General features: G+C 39.9%; 1 protein-coding gene across 1 annotated transcript in view; it reads left to right on the top strand.

Annotated features, from left to right (window-relative positions):
* Positions 1 to 25,609, top strand: part of WWTR1 (WW domain containing transcription regulator 1) — a 118,074-nt gene that overhangs the window by 57,349 nt on the left and 35,116 nt on the right. The window contains exon 2 of the mRNA XM_065410993.1: positions 11,662 to 11,798. Within this exon, the coding sequence (XP_065267065.1) occupies positions 11,662 to 11,798 (137 nt within the window). The remainder of the gene's footprint in view (positions 1 to 11,661; positions 11,799 to 25,609) is intronic.

Raw genomic sequence — 25,609 nt, 5'->3', positions numbered from 1 at the left:
ACCTTGATCTTGAGAGAATATTTGGTCAGCTTGCTTCTGACATTAACAGTTACTTAAAACAATGTCACTTAGAGAGAGGGAAAATGGTGATTAAAATGTATAATTCATAACAATCTGCCAAAAGTAGCAGCTATCGCTCTGGGGAGGATGGAGCTGTTACCTTATTGCATGAAAGAGAGGTTTATTTCAGAGCACGTTGGAGGTCACTGGCTGGGCAGTAAATGGAAGCTCTTAGTGCAGATATTTGCCGTATGTCTGTTCTGTGCAAATAGATTGTTTTCTAAAATAAGCTCCTGAAACACTAACATATTGAAGGCAGTTCCATTACACTCTAACTCCCTGATGTACAGTTACTCTTTCATTACTGGATCCTTCATACTAGGGGTCATTGAACTTTTGTGCGGCTTGGATCTGGCTGTAATTTTACCAGAAATTGCAGTGTAGCTCAGTGAGTGAGATCACTAGACCACAGTGTTGTGGCCCAAGGTCAGCTTTTTAAATTAAAAAACAAAACAAAAAACTATCCATTTATATAAAACTCTGCCCACCACATGGTACAATACTAAAGCACTTGCAATTACTCTGAATTGAGAAAAGCCGTCTTTCCCCCCTCTTCCTTTCTTTCAGGGAACAGAAAGGAAAAAAAAGTTGGGCAATGACTTGGCTCTGCTTACAGAGATATAAACAGATTTCCCAATGTTTAATAATGGTTGTATAGCCGGAAGTGGATGACTGTTCTCTAGCACAATGTGAGCTGTCACCCTGTGAAGAGCAGTAAATGAGTCAGAACATGTGGGTTGTTGATGTTGATGAGTCATCAGCTTCTCGCTTGCCTTAAAGCAGATTTACTTTGATGTGGCTCAGTCACAAAATCCACTCTTTTCGTCCCTGTGACAAACCTTTGGTAAAGAAGCCCATACAATTACTATAGTGATAGCCAAATTGTAAACTTGTATTATTTTATGTGACAGCACACTTGCAAAATAATAGATTTCAGATTAGTTCATCCTCCTCCTCTCCCCTTCATCTTTTTAGATGAATAGGTTTGACTCTCATGGGGCTGGGGGAAAAAAATCCATGAAATAGAAACCAGTGAGGTCAATTTATCATTAGAGTGGGTAATGGCAAAAGGAGGACTAACAGACTTTTCATGCTACTGCTTGCTAATTTAAACTAATTGATCCCTCTTGGCAAGGCAGCAGTGGAAGTCAGGGATTAGAGCCTAACAGTTTGAAAATATGATACATGAATTAGCTCAAAATTCTAAAGAACTTTAACATTTTAAAGTGGGAAGCCCACACTCAGATAGGAAACTTGTCACAAAGCACTAGGAGTTAGAGATGGAACAGAATCATAAAAATCTTATTAAAAATAGATAAGGACTTTTGCTTTACCATGGTACAAAGATGGGACAGACACTAAGATCCCAGAGTTCATGGGCATAGAGCTCATGTTTGAAGTCGTGAATGGTAAAGCTCCCTTTGATGTCTGGGAGAGGAGTGTTAGCCCACAGCTGAGCATTTTTGAAAATCCTACCCTTGCATTTTGTCTTTTCTGTCTACTTATATGGCCCGCATCACTGTAATATGTGAGTGCCTCACAGTAATTTAGAAATAGAAATAACTTCTATTGGTGAGAGAGACAAGCTTTTGAGTGGCTTGTCTCTCTCACCAACAGAAGTGGGTCCAATGAAAGATATTACCTCACCCACCTTGTCTCCCTAACATCCTGGGACTGACATGGCTACAATTACATTGCTGAAACAAGTCTTAACTCTTAAGCCTTGTCTACCCGAAAGAAGTTTTACGTTATAACTTAAGGTCTTAATTTAAACCAGTATAGTTATATTCCAGTATAAGTGTCTGCACAGGTGCTATATCTGTATAACCATATTGGTTTAACTGGTAAAACTTTCCCACGTAAACAAGGCCTTAGAGAAGGCTCTGTTGTCAAGGGGCTTTTACACATTGTCACCCAGGCTCAGACCTAATGCTGACTTTAATACTGCAAGATAAATACATACTTAGCCTTTAGCCAGTGAAGCCATAAGAATCAAATGGTATGAGCAGTTAAAGCTTTGCTGTCCGTCTTCGGAGTAGTTTGTCTTTTCCACGTAACAGAGTAAAACTGCATTGCAGTATTGTCCTCTTAGCACTGAAGGGATGATTTGTGATTTATATTACTTGGTTTTGTCTGAAGCTTTGCCCTCTCTCTCTCTCTCTCTCTCTCTCTGATTTTTGTAAAAATCTTGCCTTGTGGGATTGGTAGTTCTAGAAATAAAACAGGGAGCAGCTGGGCTCATATAAACCCTCAGTAAGGGTGTTTGGAGAGTCCTTTGCATAGTGATTCTCTCCATTTTGCATAGAAATACACAGACTTGAGCTGAAATACTTAAATGAGTCTTCGTTACAAAGACATTTCACTAGTATTAGTGAAACAGTCTCCTCTTTTTTTTTTTTTTACTTCAAGCACTGGACCAGCATCATACTTTTAAGCAATACAGTTCCACAAATAATGCTAAACTCAACCCTTAGTTACACTTGCACAGCCCTGCTGAATTCAGGTTGGCCACCAAACTTAATGCATGTTGTTATACTTTTATAATAGTGTTCTGCATAAGAGCCATGTCTCTTTCAGTGTTTGTGATTCTGTGCTGGTAATGTATCTTAATTCAGTGGTTCTCAAAGTTGATCCGCCGATGGTTCAGGGAAAGCCCCTGGCGAGCCGGGTCGGTTTGTTTACCTGCCGCGTCCGCAGGTTCAGCCGATCGCGGCTCCCACTGGCTGTGGTTCACTGCTCCAGGCCAATGGGGGCTGCAGGAAGGCCGGCCAGCACATCCATCAGCCCGCGCCGCTTCCCGCAGCCCCCATTGGCCTGGGAGCCGCGATCGGCCGAACCTGCAGACGTGGCAGGTAAACAAACTGGCCCGGCCTGCCAGTGGCTTTCCCTGAACAAGCGACTTTGAGAACCACTGTCTTAATTGGTTCTGATACTGGAATTTCATGCGTTGCCTGGATTCTCCTCTAAAGGAGTGTTTGAACTTTAGACTGAACACAAGGAGCTACCCATATATTCTGCATTCGAAAGTTTGAAACCCACTCACAAAGTTCCATGTCTTGCTCATCAGCCTTTAGCATAAAAGAGATTGCTGTGAATTGAAACTTGTCAGTTCTGATAACCAACAGGTCATGGGATTGGTATAAGGCTCACCCCATGCAGCTTTTTCAGTGTCCAACCTAGACCTTTCTGGTCCAGGTAACAAGACATTGGGCCAAATTCTGATTTCAGTTACCCTGGTATAAATCCATTGATTTCAATGGAATGGGGGGATATACATGCTTTTGCAAGGGCTTAGTTTGGTCTCCAAAAGGTTAACAAAAACTATCTAGAGAGCTGTGATTTATTGTTTATTTTAAAAAACAGCATTGGATATGAGTGGAAAATGAACCATCTTCCTCTTTTCATACTTGCTGCTACCTCTCTAAATGCCATATAATTTTTTTTTTTTTTGCAAGATCCTTTAGAGTTGGAATCTAATTTTTAGAGTTGGTGTTAGTTTTAAACCTATACTGGTACTAATTTTCTTTTTACTAACAATAACTCTTCACATCTAGTAATATTAAATAAACAGTGTCAGTCAATCACAGTCTTTTCCTTGAATAATGGGATAAAAACCTGTCTAGTGGGCTTAGTTAAAAGTTCCAGTAGTGATCAACAATTCCTTGATCTTGAGAATCACAATATGAACGCCATACTTCAGCCCCTATATTAGAAACTCTCTCTTCAAGTTTTTGAATGGAGTAGATATGTTTGTACACTGCTAGATCGGCACCAACATGGGCAATTCAGGGCACTTGTGGCTTTTGGCTAAGGCTATTGAGAACATTTCAAATTTACATAGAGCATTCCTGGGGGGGGGGGGGGGGATGCAGCTGGATAGTTTTAGATCTGTGATCCCTACATTTTTGGATCAATTTCTCAATTCTTTGGGATGTTCAGAAGCCTTGTCACACGGCTATCATTGCTTTACTTCTCACATGTATAATTAAGGCACAGATTATTGTTGTCCATGTAAACAGGATAAAGTTTTTGAACAATACCAATATTAGTTGCAGCTACAGTTTTGTGAATAGCTGCTTTGCATGGCAATTTGCAGAACATTTTTATCATCAGTTTTTGTAAGTCTTTTTATCTGAGAAGGGTTTTATTGCAGTGACATGGCTTGTTTGATTAAATTTGTTTTACATCTTTAACTTACAGTTAGTAAAGACAAAATGTGCAGATTGTGCTGATTTTTGTGTAAGATTGCAATAATACTTTCTAAAAATGTCTTAACTTAAAAAGAAAATGATTCTTTGTTTATTTATATCAGATGTTGTTTGGTTTCTTCATGTTTTGTGCTGTTTTAATCCTGACTGTTCTAATAGCTAAGAAAAGGCACAAAGTTCACAGGAAGCAAATGGCAGAGCTGTTCCTTGTAATCCCTTGTAGGCAGGGCATCTTCAGTGGGCATATTTTAAATTGCATGAAATGGGCGGAGAATTGGCTCATGATACAAAGAGGGGGGAAAAACCTCCTTTACAGAACTGCAACTCATTTCATCCTAATTTGGTGATCAGAAATCAAGTGCTCTGTCAGACAAATGTGACAAATGTTTCCAAAAGAACAGCTATCACTTGACTGTGGCATTTATAGTATATCACAGATAGTACTAGGATAGATGTATTAATAAAAACAAAGAGTTTCAATTCCATTGTTTTGTTAAACTAAAAAATATATTTACCTCATCCTAAAGTGCCCTAACATTGAAGCTTGGTCCCCACACGCAAGGTCTGAAATAGTCCAGGGCACTCTGCAAGGCCAGTCTATTTACCCAGGCTTTGAGAAGAGGAGGGGCATGATGAGGCCTGGTATTTATGGAGGAAGTGGAGTACAGTTTGGGTTTGACTTTATTTCTTCTTGCTGATTTTCCTGTGTCGGGTGGGTAGAAATTGCTGGCTTATTTAATAGTCATGTATTGTTTATATAATGATGCTTTTAAAGTATGTACAAATTACTAAGAGCTTGGGACAGGTACCTTTGCTATACACATGAATCAAAAGAAGTAAAATAATCATATAACTTGCAAATATCATTAATATCTTCAATACTGACTCAAGTAATGCAACCCCTGTATGTGATCACTGCTTCTGGTCTGAATGAGAAAAAAGTAATCATGTTTCTTAGTCTATTAATGCCTGTTGCTTGCAGGAAATCATTGAAATGCAAGAATGCTAATACTGAAAGGAACTTTGATAAGAGAGGAGGATTTTAAAGCCGGGCATTTTAGTATTCTTGTGTGTTTTTCTTTTTGTTAAGAGCCCTTCCTATTGTACATAATTGGTAGTTGCAGTTTAAGGTTTCTGTTTTGTAGTAAGAATCACAGGCACGTTCTGACAAGTTATGGGTTACCTAATACAACTGGCTTTATAAATACTTTAACTTGTGCATCAAGTTCTTCTAAAGGAATGTATGCTTCCAGTTTATAAAGCTGTATCTGCCTTTGAAAATCACTTAGAAGGAAAATTTAATCTGGCTTAATTTTTTTATCTTGACTACATTTTAAAGGATTGTAAAATAACTTGAAAGTGAAGAATCTATTCTGACATAAGATTAATTAAGATAGTATTTCAGTAATTTCTAAAGGTTATGTTTTAATACATGCTTATCCCTACTTGGGCAGTACATTTTCCCCCTATATGTTTGTTAGATATCCCAAATGCACAACCCTGATTAAATTTAATCTTTTTACTTGAATTTAGTGTGCCAGTTCAAACAGAATGGTGGGCCTTTAAATAGAATTGACAGTTGCTATAATTACCCCCCACCCTATTTAAAAGTAAATTGGACTATCCACTAGAGAAGGGGTTCTCAAACTGGGGGTCGGGATCCCTCAGGGGGTCGCGAGGTTATTACATGGGGGGTCGCGAGCTGTCAGCCTCCACCCCAAACCCCGCTTTGCCTCCAGCATTTATAATGGTGTTAAATATATTAAAAAGTGTGTTTAATTTATTAGGGGGGTCGCACTCAATGGCTTGCTGTGTGAAAGGGGTCGCCAGTAAAAAAGTTTGAGATCTACTGCACTAAAGAACATTGCCAAATTTATTTTTATAACTGCATCTTTCATACAAACCATTTATATAACACTTTAGAGTTGGAGGTAGACTTGAAAGAGATCATTTCACAGAACCGGCTACAATGATTCTTATACTGACAGAAAGGGAAAGTGAAGTAGAATACATGAAAAAAGCTGAAATGTTAATAGTGGTAAAGGCTTGCATGGAGGGCAAGATGGAAGGATGAAATAATGGGGGAAGGGAAACATGAGTGAGGTGTATTGCTATAGCCTATGATCAGCTAAGGAGAAAGTATTAAGGCGAGGCTTGAAAGGAAGTGACTCAGGTGTGTGATCTACAGTTGTGGAGACTTGGAGGGAGTAGGTTAAATGTGAAATGAAAAGTAAAAACAAACAAGCAAACAATTATCAGAGGTATAAAGACAGCCTCAAAACTACTTGTTCATTTTGTTAAGGATTTTTTCTGCTTGGGATTTATATTATTTCTGGCAATATCCAAACCTGACTTTAGAGCTTTTGGAGGAGTGGGATGGTAACATCACAGTAGGCTGTTGTGACATTGGCAAACCAGGTGCTAGCTAATGCCATGGCCCCCTAGGCCTCACTGAACACTGACAAATACATAGCTGGAAACCAATGTGGCTCACCTATGTGTTAGTATTGTTAAAGTAGATATTAGAGTTTTAAGAATGTGTTTGGTGTTTCAATTTTAATGAAATGCTTGTAGGATGCTCCATGTATTAATCTTACATATAACACCTGTATCCCACGTTATAAGCTAATATTGTCTGTAACTAAAAAAGCGTTTGCCCTAAAGCTCTCCACAGTCAGGGGAGAAGCATTACCAACTGTGAAATACTAGCTTACCATGAGAGGTGTCACCTCCTCTCCAACAAAAGAGGGCCCATAGACACCAGACAAGCCATTGTGGAACATCAGTGGACAAAAGACTTAGTTGATTGCTACCTCCACACCTATGAAGAGGAGATGTGCACAGACCCTCCCATCAGCTTGAGCTCTGGGGGAAGGGAATAAAAATCCCTGCCAAGAAGAAATTGTTATCCCTTGGACTTCAGGAGAGGGCAAGACTTCTAAGCATAAGCAAGGGATCCTCGGCTGTTTAGCTTGATTTAGTCCTAACGGACATAGAGAGCTTGCACATTACAGCAGCTTCTATTACTTTTAAAACCTAAGCCTGTAATTAATGCATGTGTGTGTTTACCTGCTTTAACCTTGTAAATAACTCTATTTCTTTTCTTAGTTAATACATCTTTAGATAGTTTATTATAGGATTGGCTACAAGCATTGTCTTTGGTATGAGATCTCACATACAATTGACCCAGGGTAGGTGACTGGTCCTTTGGAACTGGAAGTAACCTGAATGTTGTTGTGATTTTTAGTGCAAGGGGCCATCTATCACAAAAACAAGCTTGCCTGGGTGGCAAGATAGATCAGACCAAGGGGACTGACTGTGACTCCATGTTAAGGCTGTTACAGTGCTTGAGGAGTTCACAGCTGATACTTGGTTGGTGAAATCTAAGTATAGAACTCACACCCAGTTTGGGATTTGTGCCTTGGTTTGTAACAGTCTGTCCTGAGGTTTGCATTCGCGTTTGTGAGCCACTCCAGATAGCTTGACAGCTGTAACCTGATTTGCAGCTCTCCCAGAGAGGAAAAGGCGACTGGAGTCTTAGGATGAGGGGTGGAGACTGTGATAACAGGAAGGTGGTGACAATTGGTCCGGAACAGAGTCCAGTGAAGATACCAGTGATGGGTCCTGTATACAGGGCATGGGGCACCCCCCTTCCCGTAAATATGGAAAAACACACACAGATAGGTGTGTGTGTGTGTGAATTGTGAACACAGCAAATCTATAGCAGTCTGATACCAGTTTGCTGTGTTTCCAATTCATATTTAGTAACAGCGTCAGGGCATTCTTCTCCACTGCTTCTGAGACATCTGAGCCGACTATGCAGTCAAGATCTGAAATGAGGCAAGCCACAAGGATTTTGAGTGGGGCTGGAGTGCTGGATTTACTACTCAAGCCACAGACTGAAGTGATTGTAGAGCACTCTAAAGTGTTACAACAGGTTAAAGAATATTTAGATAAATTAGATATATTCAGGTCATCGGGGCCTGATGAAATTCATCCTAGGGTAGTTAAGGAACTAGCTGAAGCAGTCTCGGAACCAAGAGCTCACAGAGGATGGGTGAGTTCCCAGAGGATTGGAGAAGGGCAAACATAGTTCCTGTCCTTAAAAACAGGAACAAAGAGTACCTAGAGAATTATAGACCAGCCTAACTTCAATACCTGGAAAGATACTGGAACAAATTATTAAACAGACAGTGTGTAAGCACCTAGAGGATAAAAGAGTTATAAGGATTAGCCAGCGTGGATTTGGCAAGAACACATAATGCAAAACCAATCTTATTTCCTTCTTTGACAGGGTTATTGGCCTAGTGGGTAGGAGGTAAGCAATAGACATGATACATCTTGATTTTAGTAAGGCTTTATACACAGTCCCATATGACATTCTTATAAGCAAACTAAGGAAGTGGTCTAGATCAAGTTACTATAAGATGGGTGCACAAGTGGGTGAATGACAATACTCAAAGAATAGTTATCAATGGTCAATCACTGTCAAACTGGGAAGGGCATGTCGGTATCCTGCATGGGTCAATCCTGGGTCTGGTATTTTTCAATATTTTCATTAATGACTTGGATAATGGAGTGGGGTATGGCTCTAAAATTTGCAGATGACATCAAGCTGGGAGGGGTTGCAAGCACTTTGGAGGACAGGATGAGAATTCAAAATGATCTTGACAAATCGAGAATTGGTCTGAAATTGACAAGATGAAATTAAATAAAGATACGTGCAAGTATATGTAGGAAGGAAAAATCAAATGCACAACTACAAAATGGGAAATAACTGGCTAAGTGGTTTTTCTGCTGAAAAGGATCTGTGGGTTATAGTGGATCACAAATTGAATATGAGTCAACAGTGTGATGCAGCTGCAAAAAAGGCTAATATCATTCTGGTGTGTATTAACAGGAGTGTCGTGTGAAAGACACGGGAGGCAACTGTCCTGTTGGCACTGGTGAGGTCTCAGCTGGAATACTGTGTCCAATTCTGGGTGCCACATTTTAGAAAAGATGTGGATAAATTGGAGAGAGTTCAGAGGAGAGCAATAAAAATGATAAAAGGGTTAGAAAACCTGACCTACGAGGAAAGGTTAAAAAGCTGAGCATGTTTAGTCTTGAGAAAAGAAGACTGAGGGTGGACCTGATGAGTAAGGCTGCGAGTCTTTCACGGAGGTCACAGAAGTCAGGGATTCCATGCCTTTCCGGAATCTCCATGACTTCCGCAGTTGCAGCCACACTGGCCACTGGTCCGGTGTCCCTAGGGCCAGCCACACCGGCCACTGCTTGGGCGGCCCAAGGCAGCTGGTCCCGGGTGCTGCCCCGGAGCAGTGGTCTAGGAGTAGCAACGGTGCCTTAGGGCCTCCTCCCCTCCCCGCCTACAGCCGGAGAAGTGGCGGCGGGACCATGGACCGCCCCACCCCAGGAGCGGCAGTGGGGCCACAGGCCACCCCCCAGGAGCAACAGTGACCACCAGAGCACCCACCCCAGAGCAGCAGCGTCTGCTGGAGTGCGCCCCCTCCCCCAGCACCTAAGTTTTAGTTAGGGGTATTTTTAGTAAGTCATGGCTGTGACTTTTTGTTTATTGCCCTTGACCTGTCCATGACTTTTATTAAAAATACCCGTGATTAAATCATAGCCTTACTGATGAGTCCTCAGGTATGTTAAGGACTGTTATAAGGAGGACTGTGATCAAATGTTCTCCATGTCCACTGAAGTAATGAGCTTAATCTGCAGAAAAGGAGAATTAGGTTAGATATTAGGAAAACGTTTTTCTAACTATCAGGGTAGTTAAGCTCTGGAATAGACTTCCAAGGGAGGTTGTGGAATCCTCATTGTTGGGGGGGTTTAAGAGCAGGTTGGACAAACACCTTCCAGGGATGATCTAGGCTTTCTTGGTCCTATCTCAAGGGGGTTGGACTTTCAAGGTCCCTTCCAGCCCTACATTTCTATGATTCTATGAAAATTGTAGTGGACCTTCAGTCATTTTTGTTGCTCTTCTCTGGACTTTCTTCAATTTGTCCACATCTTTCCTGAAATGTGGCGCCCAGAACTGGACTCAATGCTCCAGTTGAGGCCTAATCAGCACCGAGTAGAGCGGAAGAGTTACTTATCGTGTCTTGCTTACAACACTCTTGCTAATACATCCCAGAATGATGTTTGCTTTTTTTGCAAGTATGTTACACTGTTGACTCATGTTTAGCTTGTGATCCACTGTGACCCCCCAGATCTTTTTCTGCAATTCCTAGACAGTTATTTCCCACTTTGTATGTGTGCAACTGATTGTTCCTTCCTAAGTGGAGTACTTTGCATTTGTCCTTATTAAATTTCATCCTATTTACTTCAGACCCATTTCTACAGTTTGTCTAGATCATTTTGAATTTTAATCCTGTAGTCCAAGGCACTTGCAACCCATCCCAGCTTGGTATTGTCCGCCAACTTTATAAGTGTACTCTCTATGCCATTATCTAAAATCACTGATGAAGATCTCGAACAGAACTGGAACCAGAACTGATCCCTGTGGGGCCCCACTCGGTATGCCGTTTCAGCTTGACTGTGAACCACTGATAAGTACTCTTGGGAACAGTTTTCCAACCAGTTATGCACTTACAACCTACATGGAGCTACTATGAGATATTTCCCTAGTTTGTTTATGAGAAGGTCACGTGAGACAGCATCAAAAGTCTTACTAAAATCAAGATATACCACATCTATCGCTTCCCCCCATCCACAATGCTTGTTGTCCTGTCAAAGAAATCTATTAGGTTGGTTTGACACAATTTGTTCTTGACAAATCCATGCTGACTGTTATTCGTCACCTTATTATCTTCTAGGTGTTTGCAAATTGATTCCTTAATTATTTGCCCCATTATCTTTCCGGTTACTGAAGTTAAGATGGCTGGTCTGTATTTCCCCGGGTTGTTGTTATATCCCTTTTTATAGATTGGCACTATATTTTCCCTTTTCCAGTCCTCTGGAATTTCTCCCATCTTCTGTGACTTTTTGAAGATAACCGCTATTGGCTCAGATATCTCCCCAGTCAGTTCCTTGAGTATTCTAGGCTGTGTTTTATCAGGTCCTGGTGACCTGAAGACATCTAATTTGTCAAAGACATCGTTGTGAGTGCCACCATTTGTCCAAATTCGTGAAGGTGATCCATACGGAAAGGTAAGCAAAGTGGTGTCACAGCAGATAGAAGACTTGGAGGGCTGCAATTCATTCAAGAGTAAAAGTAAAGGACAGCATTATAGGTGTTTATAAATGGATTGGGGTGAATCGAGAAGGATGGATAAATGTAGGATCTGAGGAATAATTGATTCCTTTTATGGCACTATGTTCTGACAATCTGCATAGTATGCTTGAGGTTTTCCTTTTAAATTGATCTCCCTTTCTTTCCCTTTTGCAGTCATATTGAAAAAATTACGACATGGCAAGACCCTCGAAAGACCATGAATCAGCCACTGAATCATATGAACCATCATCCTGCAGCGACTTCGACACCAGTGCCGCAGAGATCAATGGCAATGTCCCAGCCAAATCTGGGTAAGTATTGCAAGTCATTTCCTAACTTAAAAAAAAAGGAGTGGAACTGGCTGTTTATTATACTAGCATTTTCCAATGTACTTTTTGCTTGAGGGCAGGTAACTGTGGACATCAGTGATCCTGTCATCAGGCTAAATAGTATAGTCCCTGTTTCCTCTGTCTATTATTTCTTTCCGTAATCTCAGGAACAAGGGAATAACAACATTGTTACTGCTTGAGATAAGGTTCTGACATTGTCAAGAGGCTTTTTGTTTTGGAACCTCCACGGCAAATCCCTTTTGTGGTATTGAGGAGGACAGAAAAATATATCACCCCAATACTTTTCCATTCAAGCGTGCTATAAAACATGCCTTCACCACCACTACATTTTATCATTCTCAAAGCTGTAGTACAAAGTTCTGGTAGAAGAAATCTGCCTTGAGCCTTTCCTCTATCTGATCAAGTCCATTGCATGTATTAGATTGTTAGATTCTGCAGCAGCAGTTGCTTAAATGCTTTCAAAACAAAGCTATTCTATTTACATTGATCTATGTCAGGTGGAGGGATGTGAGAACCACTTACAAATGGAATGGATTTTAAAAGAAACAGTTTAAATACTAGATTTTCAATAATGAAATGTGAAGACATTTGCTGAATGGCTTGGGTACTTAGGTACCTGTTGAGTCAGCAAAACACTTAGGAATGTGCTTAACTTTAAGCATGTGCTTACGGTAAGTCCATGAAGATTTAAGAGGAAACTAAAAAGGAAAGAAAAACCTTCCTTATATGCTTAAGAAATAATAAGAATAATAATTAATAATTCTTTGCATTTATATTGCACCTTTCATCTGAGGATCTTAAAGTTCTTTACAAAGGTAAGTAGTATAACTTTTTTTACATATGGAGAAAATGAAACATAGAGAGGTCAGGTTACTTGCCCAAGATCAGACAGTTAGATCAAAGAGGTCTGGTTGGGAGTGTAAACCAGATTTTAGTGGAGAGCTGGCCATTGAGTTTGTGTGTATATGTTCTGTGCATATGTAATTCAGCTGGGATCTCTTTTCACACATTGAAAAGACTCCAGAAATCTTTAAGTTGTCAAGAGTCACCTATGGCAGCAATACAAAAGATATACTCATTTTCATGTTTTGTTTATAAGTACCTTACTGATGACTAGCCCCTAAGGTAAATCACCCCATGCTCTCACCACTTGTTTTTTTCCTAACAACTGTCACTGCTTGGATATTTACAGTACAAAGCTGTTGTTGGTTGTGCTATGCAAGTCAGTGGACAGTAGCAGATGTGTCACGAGAATGGACATCTGAAGAAGAAACCTGAATAAACTCCAAAAGGCTAGTGAGTCACACTAAATGGTAATACCAACACTTTGCTCTGTGCATATTATTTAAAATCACAGCTGCCAATAGTTCACTCTGTGTTCATAGCAATCCTAAAATAAATGCTCAAAAGGAAAAAGATGGGACAATTTTTTCTTTTGCTCATGTCAACCCTTCAGCTGGTGTTGCCACCTTTATCTTCGCCATACAGTACCAAAAAAAAGGAGGGGAAAAACCCACACATTATAATTTTTAAGACAGGATTTCCCCAAAGATTTTGGGGAAAGGCAGAGAGTCAAATCCATTAAGTAGTGATTTAAAAAACAAAACTAAACAAAAAAAGTATTTTTAAATTAAAGGTTGTGTGTGTGGGGTCTTAATGAGGATTCAAGAGATTAAAAATAAAAGCCAGGTGGGGCACCACCCATTGGTTTAGTTGGGGATTTCTCCTTGAAGGGATTTGGATGCCATAATATAGTGAAAGGAAAATACTTTGGGTCAAGTTCATCCCTGGGACAACTCCACTGACTTCACCTTCAACTACTCTGTACACTTCATTCAACCTCCCACCCCCACATAATTTGGAGCAATCTTTTCTGTGTTTGTACAGGGTCTAGAACAATAGGATCCTAGTCTGTTATTAGGTCTAGACACTACTGCGATAGAAGTAAAAAATTAATTTCCACAGTGTCAACATTAATGTAATCGATTTGGTGATTTCTTCAACACAAATTACAGGGGGTTTTCTGGGCCTAGCTACTTCTTTGTGAGATGGTACAGCAAGTCCTTGGGAGTTTTGGCTGCACGGTAGGATAACTCTTTTCTTTCATCAGCTCTGTATCAGGTTCTGTATCAGGATTTCTGGTTTTACAATCCAAGTACTGATCTAGATAGACCACTGAAATGTATGTGTTAAAACCCTAAAAAAGAAAACTGTATTAACTTACTAAATAAAAACAGGAACAGCATTTTATTTAAAAACAAAAACAAATAATTCAGTTTAGTCTAATTCAGGGGTAGGCAACCTATGGCATGTGTGCCGAAGGCGGCACGCGAGCTGATTTTCAGTGGCACTCACACTGCCCGGGTCCTGGCCACCGGTCCGGGGGGGCTCTGCATTTTAATTTAATTTTAAATGAAGCTTCTTAAACATTTTAAAAACCTTATTTACTTTACATACAACAATAGTTTAGTTATATATTATAGACTTATAAGAAACCTTCTAAAAACGTTAAAATGTATTACTGGCACGTGAAACCTTAAATTAGAGTGAATAAATGAAGACTCGGCACACCACTTCTGAAAGGTTGCTGACCCCTGGTCTAATTGGAAAGTGTTCATACTTACAGAGACTGCAAGATTGTGATTTAAACCTTCCCCCCAAAAACTTTCACCTATCCTCATGCAAACACACTCTGGATACTGGATGTGACCGTTCAAAGTACACATAACTAGTTTTCAGTTCCATATCAGGTGTCTCTATTTTGAAATCATTTTTGCCAAAAGAAAATGACATGTCCCTTTGCTATTTTGTGACACTACCAGTGTTGTTATAAAACCTGCTTTGTTGGATTCATGTCAGACATTTAAATGAGCAGTTTGCTGGAATAGTGCTCCGGCCCCTGAGCCAGAAGCTATTGTGCCAACATCCTACCAGACATCACAGGAAAAATGAAAACTGGATAACAAGATAAACCGCCCTTCTGGCGATAGTTGGTTCCTAACCTTTTAGCAAAAGCAGTCTACGCCTCTGTCTGTTGCCTTTTTCAACACTGTAGGAATTAAAAAATAAGTTTTTCTTTTGAAGATATGCCACCTACAAGCAAGACGTTTAAGTATTCCAGGTCTGAGTCCTGGTCTGCACTTCCAATTACTAACATGTGTTTTTCTTGCTATGCTTCTTGTGATGATATGGAAAATGTGGTCTGTTTTGTACAGCTTGTTGTACTGGTTTATAACATCCCTTCAGCTATATTTTCTGGGAAACGTGCAAAGGCACTTATAAACTTTTTATCAAAAGCAAATAATGCGACTAAATGATAGCAAATCCTAATATGCTCGTGGCTTCGGGCATAGAGAAATCTATAGTGAACGGTCATTGAAATTTGAAGACAGATTTTAAGGAATCTGCAGCCCTTTTCTATGCCCCCCCCCCCCCCTTTTAACTATGGTTTATGTGGTAAATTTATGAGCTACACATCTGTGGTTTCATATAGCTTTACCAGTTCTGATGCTCTCACTACCTTTTAAAAGTTTGTTTTTATAACTGCTATTTAATATAGAAAACTGAAGGCATTTCTCTCTTTGATGGATCTTGTTAGTTCTAGACATACTCATGTAAAGCCAAAATATGCTTATATGCTAGGTCAGATTAGTCCAACTCCGCAGAAGTCAATGAAGTTGCACATGTGTAACTGAGAGCAGAATTTGGTCTTAAAATCAATATAATTGGCTAGCAAATGTTAGGGGTTTTTTTTAAGCCTGGAATTTCTAAACTGCTCACTCATTTGTGTCTCCAAAATTGTTAGTATCTGGCTGTACAAAGAACAGATTACTTTAGCAGGAGGAGTTTTCTAATTATAGGGTGAAGGAAGTGTCTCTGAAGACCTGAGGCTAGGTCTACACGAGAGAACTTACAGCAGCATAGCTGTCCCGATGCAGCTGCACTGCTGTAAGATCTCTTGTGTAGCTGCTCCATGCCAATGGGAGAGAACTCTCTTGTTGACATAATTAAACCACCCCCAATCAGTGGCGGTAAGCCATGTTGGCAAGAGAAGCTCTCCCACCAACATAGCACTGTGCACACTACCACTTATGCTGGTGTAACTTACGTCGCTCAGGGGTGTGTTTTTTCACACCCCTGAGTGACATACGTTTTGCTGACATAAGTGGTAGTGTAGACATGGCCTCAGTGAAAGATAGTATTTCTTTTCCTTTCATCAACACTTGATATGCCCCATTTATTTAATGCTGAATCTGCACATGAATCCAGTTTCTGTCTAACCTAACATGAATGGATCAGGTGAAGAAGACTAGCTGTCTTTCTCAAATGACTGAAAGAAAAAAAAATATTACTCCAAAGTGAGCAAAAAGTGGTCTCCAAACTGATCTGCCCCAATAAAAAAGGGCTTACAGTGAACCATTCTGAAGTGTCTATGAATCCCTCCTAATACCTTCATTAGGACTAGAGACACAAGTCTGCTATCTTTTCTTATCCTCTAACATCAGTCTAGGCACAGGATACAGCCTTCTTTGTTAAGTGTATATTATTTGTTTGTATTATTTCTTAATAATTTGCCCAAGTGTTTAGCTCATGGAGATCACACTTTATATTGAGGTTCCATTTATAAATGGTTAATAAATGATTAATAGATTGTTATATAGTCAGACAGATAAATATGATGCTTACAATGTATAACAAACATTACTTACATCTGTATCATGCTCATTACATCTATTAATCAGTTATTAATCTTTTATAAACCATTTCTAAACGGAACTTGAATATAAATTGTGACCCCGATGGGATTATTTGAAATTTAGGGTTGTAAAGAAATATGATCTGCAGTGGCCTTAATAGCAATCCCTGGAGTAAGAGGGTTGCTGAGTATTGTTTTAGCCTGTATGTAGGCAAGTATTTTTTTTAAAGTAGACCCTCATGAATATTTGATTTCTTTGTATACTGTGCATCATGCAACACACAGATTTTCACTCTGGTTCCTTGGAGCTACTTCAGTCGGACTACTTTGGTGCATACGTACAACCCTTACTGAAGTTGCTGAACACAGTCTGGCCTTTAATTAAATATTGCCCAGATTTATCATTATGCAAATTGCTTTAATATGAAATGTAATGAAAACACACCAGATTACTTGCTTCACTTTTTGATATAATTCAATTTGTGTTTATATGGCTGAGTAGCTGCTATTTAGAAAAGGTCTAACCAAAAATTAGGCCAAGTTTCAAAGAAGTCAGTGGGGCTCAGCATGGGTACAGGCACACAGCTGTGTACCATCAGTTGCAGGACTGAGGCTTTACTACAAACGCTAGATACGTTTGGAATAAATGACTGGTAAAAGAAGTCAGTCTCTATTTCTGTCTTTAATATTCTATTTAGAATTTTTGATTAATCCTTCCAAAGATGCTTAGATATAGAAGGTCATAGATGAACGACAGTAAATTTTGCTTTTTAATCACCTTTTTAAAATTCTTAAGGGTTTTTCTTACCTAGTTATTTAAGAGTCCACTTTATTATGAATATCAGATATTCAAGCATGGGCTTCCCCTAGCATCTCTGACCTTATTCAAGGCATAGCTTTGCACCTTTCTAACATGGCATATTGTCATTTGCATCTTTATGTTGCATAAGCCCCAGATATATTTGGAGGACTGTTTTATCTTCCCATAACTAGTTCTCCCATAACAGCCCCATCAAAATGTAAGACAGCTCAGTTTTTCCTTAATTGAAGTTGTGAATGCTGCCCTCAGTCTGGAGCTTTTGTATTACCCACCAATTAAAATAATTCCTGTGATAAATTAATAGTTTTGTCTATGTAATGACCAGAATTCTTGCATGGCTCAATCCTTTCTGACCCACTGGAACTTTTTTGTTGCTCTGAGTTTGAAACGCTTAGTAATGCAATGCTCTATCCAAGAAAGGTGAAGCTGAAATGTCCTGTCATTCAGCCATTTGTATAGCTCACTAACGAAATCACCACTCCCGGTGAAGTTCCCACAACTTTCTTTGAGCCATGTCTTGAACCCCCAATTTTATCATTCCTGTACAGTTTTTGAAGTTTCATGAGTGCAGATGGTCTTTTCTTCCTCTACTCCCAGTTTAAAGTGAAAGAGTAATTTATCTTCTTCTTTTGTAGAGCTAAAATACTTCCCAGTGAATGTTGCTAGTTGGCAGTGATCAGTAACAACTGCTATAGCCTGCTTTTTTCTAAATAATTTGTGGTGAGGAAGTCAGCATAACTTCTACTCCCATACAAGGGACAGTGGCATTCATTGCCCTAGAATCCCTAATGGTTGCATAGGGCATTATGTGCACACACCAGGCCCCCAGCCACAGTCCTTGGGCAAAAGGCCTGTTTTGATGATTTGCCCTTTAAGGCCTAGGGAACCAGTTGGCTATGAGGACTCTGAGGATGAATAGTTTTGCAGACAGACTACTATCAATGACTTTGTAAAGTGTTACAGTTCTTTTTTCTTTTTGAGTAATAAAATGATATAGTGGCTTCTAAATGCTCTCTTCACCTGCTTTGTCCTCGCAGTGGTATTCCAATGGTTTCCAACTGAGCAAGTGAGGAGAGGGGTAGTTGTTCCTGAGTGACTCCTGTCCTTTCTCTATGAGAACTCAGAGTGTTTTTGGGGTAATTGTACATGTGCCCTGAGGCCCTTATGATGAGGGGCTCCACAGCAATCTGTTCTCTCAATCCCCCTGTTCAACAGTGCTGGCTAGTGCTGTGGAACAACTTATCCGCTATCAAAGATTGGGATGTGGCTAAGGTCTTGCTAGATGAAGTTCAACCCAGGAAAAATGGAGGTGCTTTTATAGAATGGCAGAGATAATATTGGAACTCTCATCTGAGAGGATATGCTTACCATTGGTTGTCAGATATACAACCTGGGGGTTTGGATTTTTCTTTTCAGATGTGGACCTCACCATGGCCATCCTTACCTTGGCTAGTTTAAGGCTGGATCTCTGTAACTTGTTCTACATGGAGCTACACCTCAAGGCTATTCTGAAAGTACAACTAATACAGAATCTGTGTGTCTATCTTCTAAGTGGAGAATGTTATACCTATGCTCCATGATCTGCACAGCCTTAAACCACAAAATCCCATAATATTCATGGGTCTGCCTTCCTCAGAGACCATGTCTCTCTTTATGAATTCACAGTAGTGCAAGTAACCAAGGTGCTCCAGCTTGTACCCTTCCATTTTGAAAGAGAGAAGCTGACGGCAGGTCTTTTTCAAGGAGGAGTTCTCACATCTAGATTTTTTTTTTTTCTGCTTTGGTCTGTCAGAGCCTAGATTTTATGACCTTCAGGGCTCACTGCAAGGCCCAATTGTTCTATTATGCTTTTTCTAGAGGCCTGGGGATTATTAAGTGGGGTCCTGGGGTTGATAGTTTGGGAGAAGTTTGTTGGCATTTTGTCACTTTATAAATGTTTTTGGGTTTAATTATTTATTTAGGCGTTCCATATACGTATTCAGAGAGTGTTGTTAAAATGTGCTGATCAATCTAAATAAACTAGTAAAACAATAGTGCCTTTGGATGATCCCATCATTATCTCTAGTGCCCTAGACCATCCTCTCTGTCTCTTTCTTCACTGTTGGCAATCTAACAGCAGCAGCACCCCCAGAAATGGAATTCCTGTCTGACCCTCCCCACTTGGAATTTTCCTTTTCTGGCATGCCAGGCAGCTTGTATGCCTCAGCAATCTTTGCCCTGAGATGTGATTGATGGGTGCAAGTGCAAAAGCTGCGGTCGCATACAGGCTGTCTGGCAGGCCAGAACTGTCAGCGAGATGAAGCAGAGTCACGCAGAGAGAACTGGAGCAGAGCTGTGTCCCTGTGGGTCTCAAACCCACTGCATCAGTGTTGAGACAGTCTTGCCTACTTATTCTTACTCCCGCTGTCATATTTATTCCTCCATAACATATTTTCTATTGTGCTTTGCCAGACTTCTGAATTCTGCCCTGATCTGCAGTGTTTATCTGACCCAGCTAGCTCCACTTTTGCCCGCTAGCCTTTCTGCAGAAAGGCTGCCTCAGGGAATTCTGTTCAGTGAGAATAATGATGTAATAATACTTACCATACCTTCTTCACAGGTTTTGTAAGAATTAATTCACCAATATAAATGCATTGATGTGAACATATGTAGTATTACAACTGTGTAAATACTGTCATTCCTGAGAAACTGAATTTCTATATTCTCACACTCCTTTCATATCTGGATCAAGTTATTTATGTCTCTGCTGCCACTTTCTTCATCAGTTACATGCTATTGTCATCCAGTTAGGAGGGTCATCAGAGGCTGTGGACTCATACAGACCTAGAGAATTGAGGGAAAGCTGTTGGAAGGTGATAAGAAGTGCTGTGGGTATGCAAAGGTGAGGCAGCCTGGTCTAACATGGGGAGGAAACTAGATGGATTTCCACAGAAATGGGCCTGCTGAAAATTAAGTTCATGGCAACCTGGAATAATTCCTCACACATTTTTCCTTATCAAATACAAGATTCTGGCATCACAAATAAATAGATGCTACACAAGGAGCTTCAGAAGATGGAATTACAGAGCACACAATATATATTTTTAAGGGATCAATTACTGGCAGGGCAGGTAGTTCTATATGTGCTTCTGCTTGCACTTGTAGAGCATTTTTCAGCTGAGCATCTCAAGTGCTATATACACACTAACTCACTAACTAAGCTTCAAAACACCTTCGAAGGAGGGAAATAATATTAGCCTTATGGCATGGATCAAGAAACTGAGGCATAGAAAAGTGAAGAGCCTGATTTTAAATTCAGTATTGTCTGTGAGAGTTCATCACCTTTGAAAATCAGACCCTAAGTGACTCATCCAAGGTTACACAGCAAAGTAGGTAGCAGACTCGGGAACAGACTCCGGAACTTCTGACTTTTATATCCACACTAACTCTTAGGCCTGGTCTACACTGGGGGGGAGGGGGAGGGAGGGAGATCAATCTAAGTTACGCAACTTCAGTTACATGAATAACGTAGCTGAAGTCGACGTACTTAGATCTACTCAGCGCGGTGTCTTCACTGCAGTGAGTCGACTGCTGCCGCTCCCCCATCGACTCCGCCTGCGCCTCTCGTGCTGGTGGAGTACAGGAGTCGAGGGGAGAGCGCTCGGGGGTCTATTTATAGACGCGATAAATCGACCCCCGCTGGATCGATCGCTGCCTGCCGATCCGGCAGGTAGTATAGACATACCCTCAGTCTTATACTGTGATCATTAGACCATTCTTCCTCTCTGTATGAAAGAGAGCTGCACTAAACTCTGGAGGAAGAAAGCTTCAGAATTTCACTACAAAGAGAGAGAGCTCTTTCCCTGAGCAAAGGTCTACTAGCAAGTATGAGCCCAGTGGTATGAGATGTACAGTTTCAGCAGCTTAAATAAATTGTTCTTAGGGAGTTCAAGACATCATATGTTAAAAGGGTAAATTTTAACAGGGAAAGCAGCTTATACTAGCAATGGCTTGTATTACAGAAATTCACCTGTGAACTAAAATATTTGGCCTACCACTACAATGCTCTGTGGTAACTTAATTTGGGCCTGGTAATAATGTGGTTCATGGTATTTTGCACCTGCTTTAGTGTTTTTAATCAGCCAGGAAGTCCAATCAATAAAAAGTTACAGTAATTCTCTCTAGCAGTAATACAGACATGAACCAAAGTTTCCATATCCTGCCGTGATAAAAGGGGGTGTAACTGTGCTATTGTTGAAGATGATGATAAAATGTCATTGTGGTTACACTATCACTATGGGACTCCAGGGATAAGGCCACACAAACGCCTAAGATTTTAAGACTGGCAAGATGTATTTCAGTGATAGCCAACATAATATTTGGTGTTTTGGAATTGTCTGTGTTTAGCCAGACTTAGTTTGCTTAAATCTGGCTAGAAATCTGTAATATTGAGAGGAAGAGTTTGTTATTTCCCCAATTGGACTGTATCCATACATCACCAGTACTGTAGAAGTGCTTTCTGTTTCAAATAACTTTTGATTATTGGATATCCTGAAATGTATAGCCAGGAGTCAGATGTGGCTGCGGTGAATAATGTTAGGAGATGTTTATGGTTAATGAAATATGATTTATATGAGAGATGGAACCCTTCCTGGAGGACCCTGCATATTACATGGAAATGAGGCTTGTGCCACCCTCCTTCTGGGAAAGCACGTTTTCAGGTTATTTGACATTAAAACCACCAAGAAGCAATTTAGGCAGATTTAGTACAGACTAGATTAGAGTAATTTATTCATATTTTACAGAGAAACAGCTACAAAGCTGTAGTGACCAACAGGAGTTAACTTCAGCAGCATGAACCTGGAACATTCAAAGAACAATGTGTTCAAAAGACACTAGAATATTTTTCAAAGCCTATTTTTTTAATTTAAATGAAAACATGTTTCTGTTTGGATGTAAGCATTCAAGGCTAGCAACCCCAACATTTCAGCATTGTGCCAGTACAAGAGAACCAGAAAGTGGAATTGACTAGTTCATTTTCCTAGTCCAAACAGAATGAAATGCCAAAAGCAGAGAAACAACAAAAATGAGGAAGAATAAAAAACACTTGTATAATTATTAATTTTTAAGTCAGAGTTGTTATTGGTAACAGTGCTAAGGAATTTAAGATATAGTTCTAACCAGCCTCTGCCATTTTAAGACCAGCTGTGCTAAAGAAAAGCTAACACTCCAGGTATTTATTCAGTTATTCTAAAGGATCTGTCAGACAGTTTTGTGTTAAATTCAGTGTTAATGCTATACTTGCAGATTGTTTTAAACCTGAAGCAATGAAGACAGGAAAGTGTTGCTAAAAGTACAAATCACAGACCCCTCTGCATACAGCTGGAACTGTTGAGAAATTTCTACATGGTCATTCTCAGCCCAGAAAGCTGAGTGAAGGTGCTCTGTGTGCAATGGGATAGTGCAACTTTTTTGTTTAATACTTTACAGATTTTTTGGAACGAAATCCACACTGAACTGAAAAGCAGCATTTTTGCTGACCTTGTTGGAAGGCTAATGCAGTTTCTGGGAAATAAGTAAAACAAGCAGTTCTTTGTTGGCAGGAGCAGAGAGAGAGAGAGAGAGAAGGAGGGAGAGACTGGTCTTTTTTTCTTCACAATGTCGTGACTAAGTCAAAACTGTAATATGGCTAGATTTCTCTTTTACCTCTGCAGACATATGTTTTTCATCAGACTGTGCTGCGTGACACCTGATGCTGGCGAGTTCATATGAATTAGGCTGTGGACTGCCCATAAACAGAGTGGGGAAAAGAAATCCACAGCTGCACTCAGATGCTTGACACTGAAATAAATAAAATTGGTACAATCAGTTCGACATATATGTCAGAAATAATTTACACCTGCACTATTTGGCTTCTGCTGCTTGCAGATTCTTTTGACCACAAAATGATCTCTGCTTTGTTTATATCCAGCAAAGAACGTTATTTTAAAAGTCTTTCCGCCAATGTCTGAAAATCTAACTTACTTATTAATTGGATAAAGAAAATCACATTGGGTCAACTTCAGACCTGGACTAAGTGGTTGCAGCTCCACTGACTCTAATGAACTTATAGCTACTTACTCCAGGTCTCAGTTTTTCCCATACATTTTGTTCACTTTCATTTGAGCTGGTAAGTTGTATAATAGCTGCTCATTGAGCAGGCTTGAATCATTCTGCAAAACAAACTTGTTTGTTATAAGAGAGTCATATTAGAAATGCCACCTTAAACTTGCCTTTTGGAACATGTCAGGGTAGAATTCTGTTCCACATTTTATGTTATACAACACCACTGGATTGCCAGATGAATATCACTGGACTAAAACCAGCATTCATGTTGTGTAGTCTGGTTTATACTTGAATTGTGAGGTTTTTCTTCTTTGTGACCCAAATTCTGTTCTTTTCTGCATAGTAAAACCTTAATATATCCATAAACCATCTACAAAAAATAAATTGTTCTTAAAGTTCATATAACAAGAATGCACAGTAGGAAATGAACATAAATAAAAACAAAAACTAATACTGTGACAATGAAATCAAGCAAGTACTACAATAAGTGTTTGTACTGTAATATGATTATATCCTAAAGATCAACCATGTATAGAATAGACTTTTACTGAAAAGGAGTGATCCAGTGCCGGTTGGCATCAAAGGGAGTTTTCCATTGACTTCAGTGGGTGAGATCAGGCCATAAGTGAGAATGGCATTAAATATATGCAACAAAAGTCTTATTGTAACCTACTTAGTAAAAAAGAGGTCAGCTACATGGTTCACATGAGAAAGGAGATAGGAAATCCATAAAAGTTTGGGGTCATTCCAAGAAAAGTTGAATAGTAATCCAAGTTTGATGAAAGACAAGCTGGTGGGCATTTTTTTTTTCAAAATAAATCTCAGATTTGTAGGTAGACAGGCTGTTTATCCATTGATTGATATTCTATGAGAATTATCTTTCTGATACTGAATTGCCAGTTTAATGGGACACTGTCAACTTGAAATATAGCCAACACCAAACAAATGAGTTCAAAGTAGTTTCAGCTGCTACACCTGCTTTGTCCTTCTTCTTCCCACTCCCCACCCTCCTAATGTTTCTTTCCCCTGTTGCTCTGTGGATGCCCCATACAAACAATAGGAGAAGCTTGGCATTGAAATAATTTATGCATGGGTGCATGCAGGGATTTGCCCAAATTGATTTAATTGCAAGATAGGCACCTATTTGACTATACAGGGCAAATATACCATGTGCTCAGACCAAACAAACTGAAATAATAGAGAGAAATATATTTGTATTCTCTCATCTTTCAATTATAGTAATCTGAGGTTTTGATAAAATAGCACTTAAAAAGATTTTTGGATGGAAATGTGATTTTCATGTTGGTGTTGACCCTTTAAAGGAAACTGCTAAAAAAATACTGGTAATTCTCTGGGGAAGCACTTCATTTGTTACAAATTATTGTATAGGGTACGTCTACGCTGCAGTTAGACACCTATGGCTGGCCTATGCCGGCTGACTTGAGCTTGCGGGGCTTAGGCTAAGGGGCTGTTTACTTGCAGTGTAGACATTTGTGCTTGGGCTGGAGCCTGGGCTCTAGGACCCTGTTAGGTGGGAGAGTCCCAGAGCTTGGGCTGCAGCCCAAGCCCAAATGTCTACATGCAGTTAAGCAGCCCCTTGGCCCGAGTCAGCTTGCACGGGCCAGCCATAGGTTTTTAATTGCATTTTAATAGAGATTTACTTTTGGAAGAGTTAGATGTTGTAGAGACCATGTCTGTTGCAATATTTAATTTGTAAATGTTTGTAAAGCTGAGAATCAGCTTTGCTGGTATAGATCTGGTAAAAGTATACACTGGGGTTCATTCAGCAGCCCCAAATAAAACGTTTCCTGGGAAAATGAACTTTGACTTTAGCCATAATGAGTTGAGTAATTGTTTGTTTAGATTCTTGAAGATCTAAACAATAGTGAAAGTGACAGGGCAAATACATAATATATTGGGGAAAGTCATAGACGTTGCCACAAGTAAAAATAGGAGGCAGTTACTTTTCTCCATCATAAGACAAAGAGGAAACAATTCATGATCAATGTGAGCAAACCATCTGATTTTATGGCATACAAAGATGTTTTATATAATAAGGGAAATTGAGACCACCATAAGGTTTTGGATCAGGGCCGGCACCAGGCAACCAAGCACATGCTTGGGGCGGCACCTGGTAAGGGGCGGCCAATCTTGGGGTGGCGGGGGGCAGCG

This window comes from Emys orbicularis, chromosome 9 (assembly GCF_028017835.1).
Source record: "Emys orbicularis isolate rEmyOrb1 chromosome 9, rEmyOrb1.hap1, whole genome shotgun sequence".
Taxonomy (NCBI): Eukaryota; Metazoa; Chordata; order Testudines; family Emydidae; genus Emys; species Emys orbicularis.
This window is presented reverse-complemented; position numbering and strand designations above follow the sequence as displayed.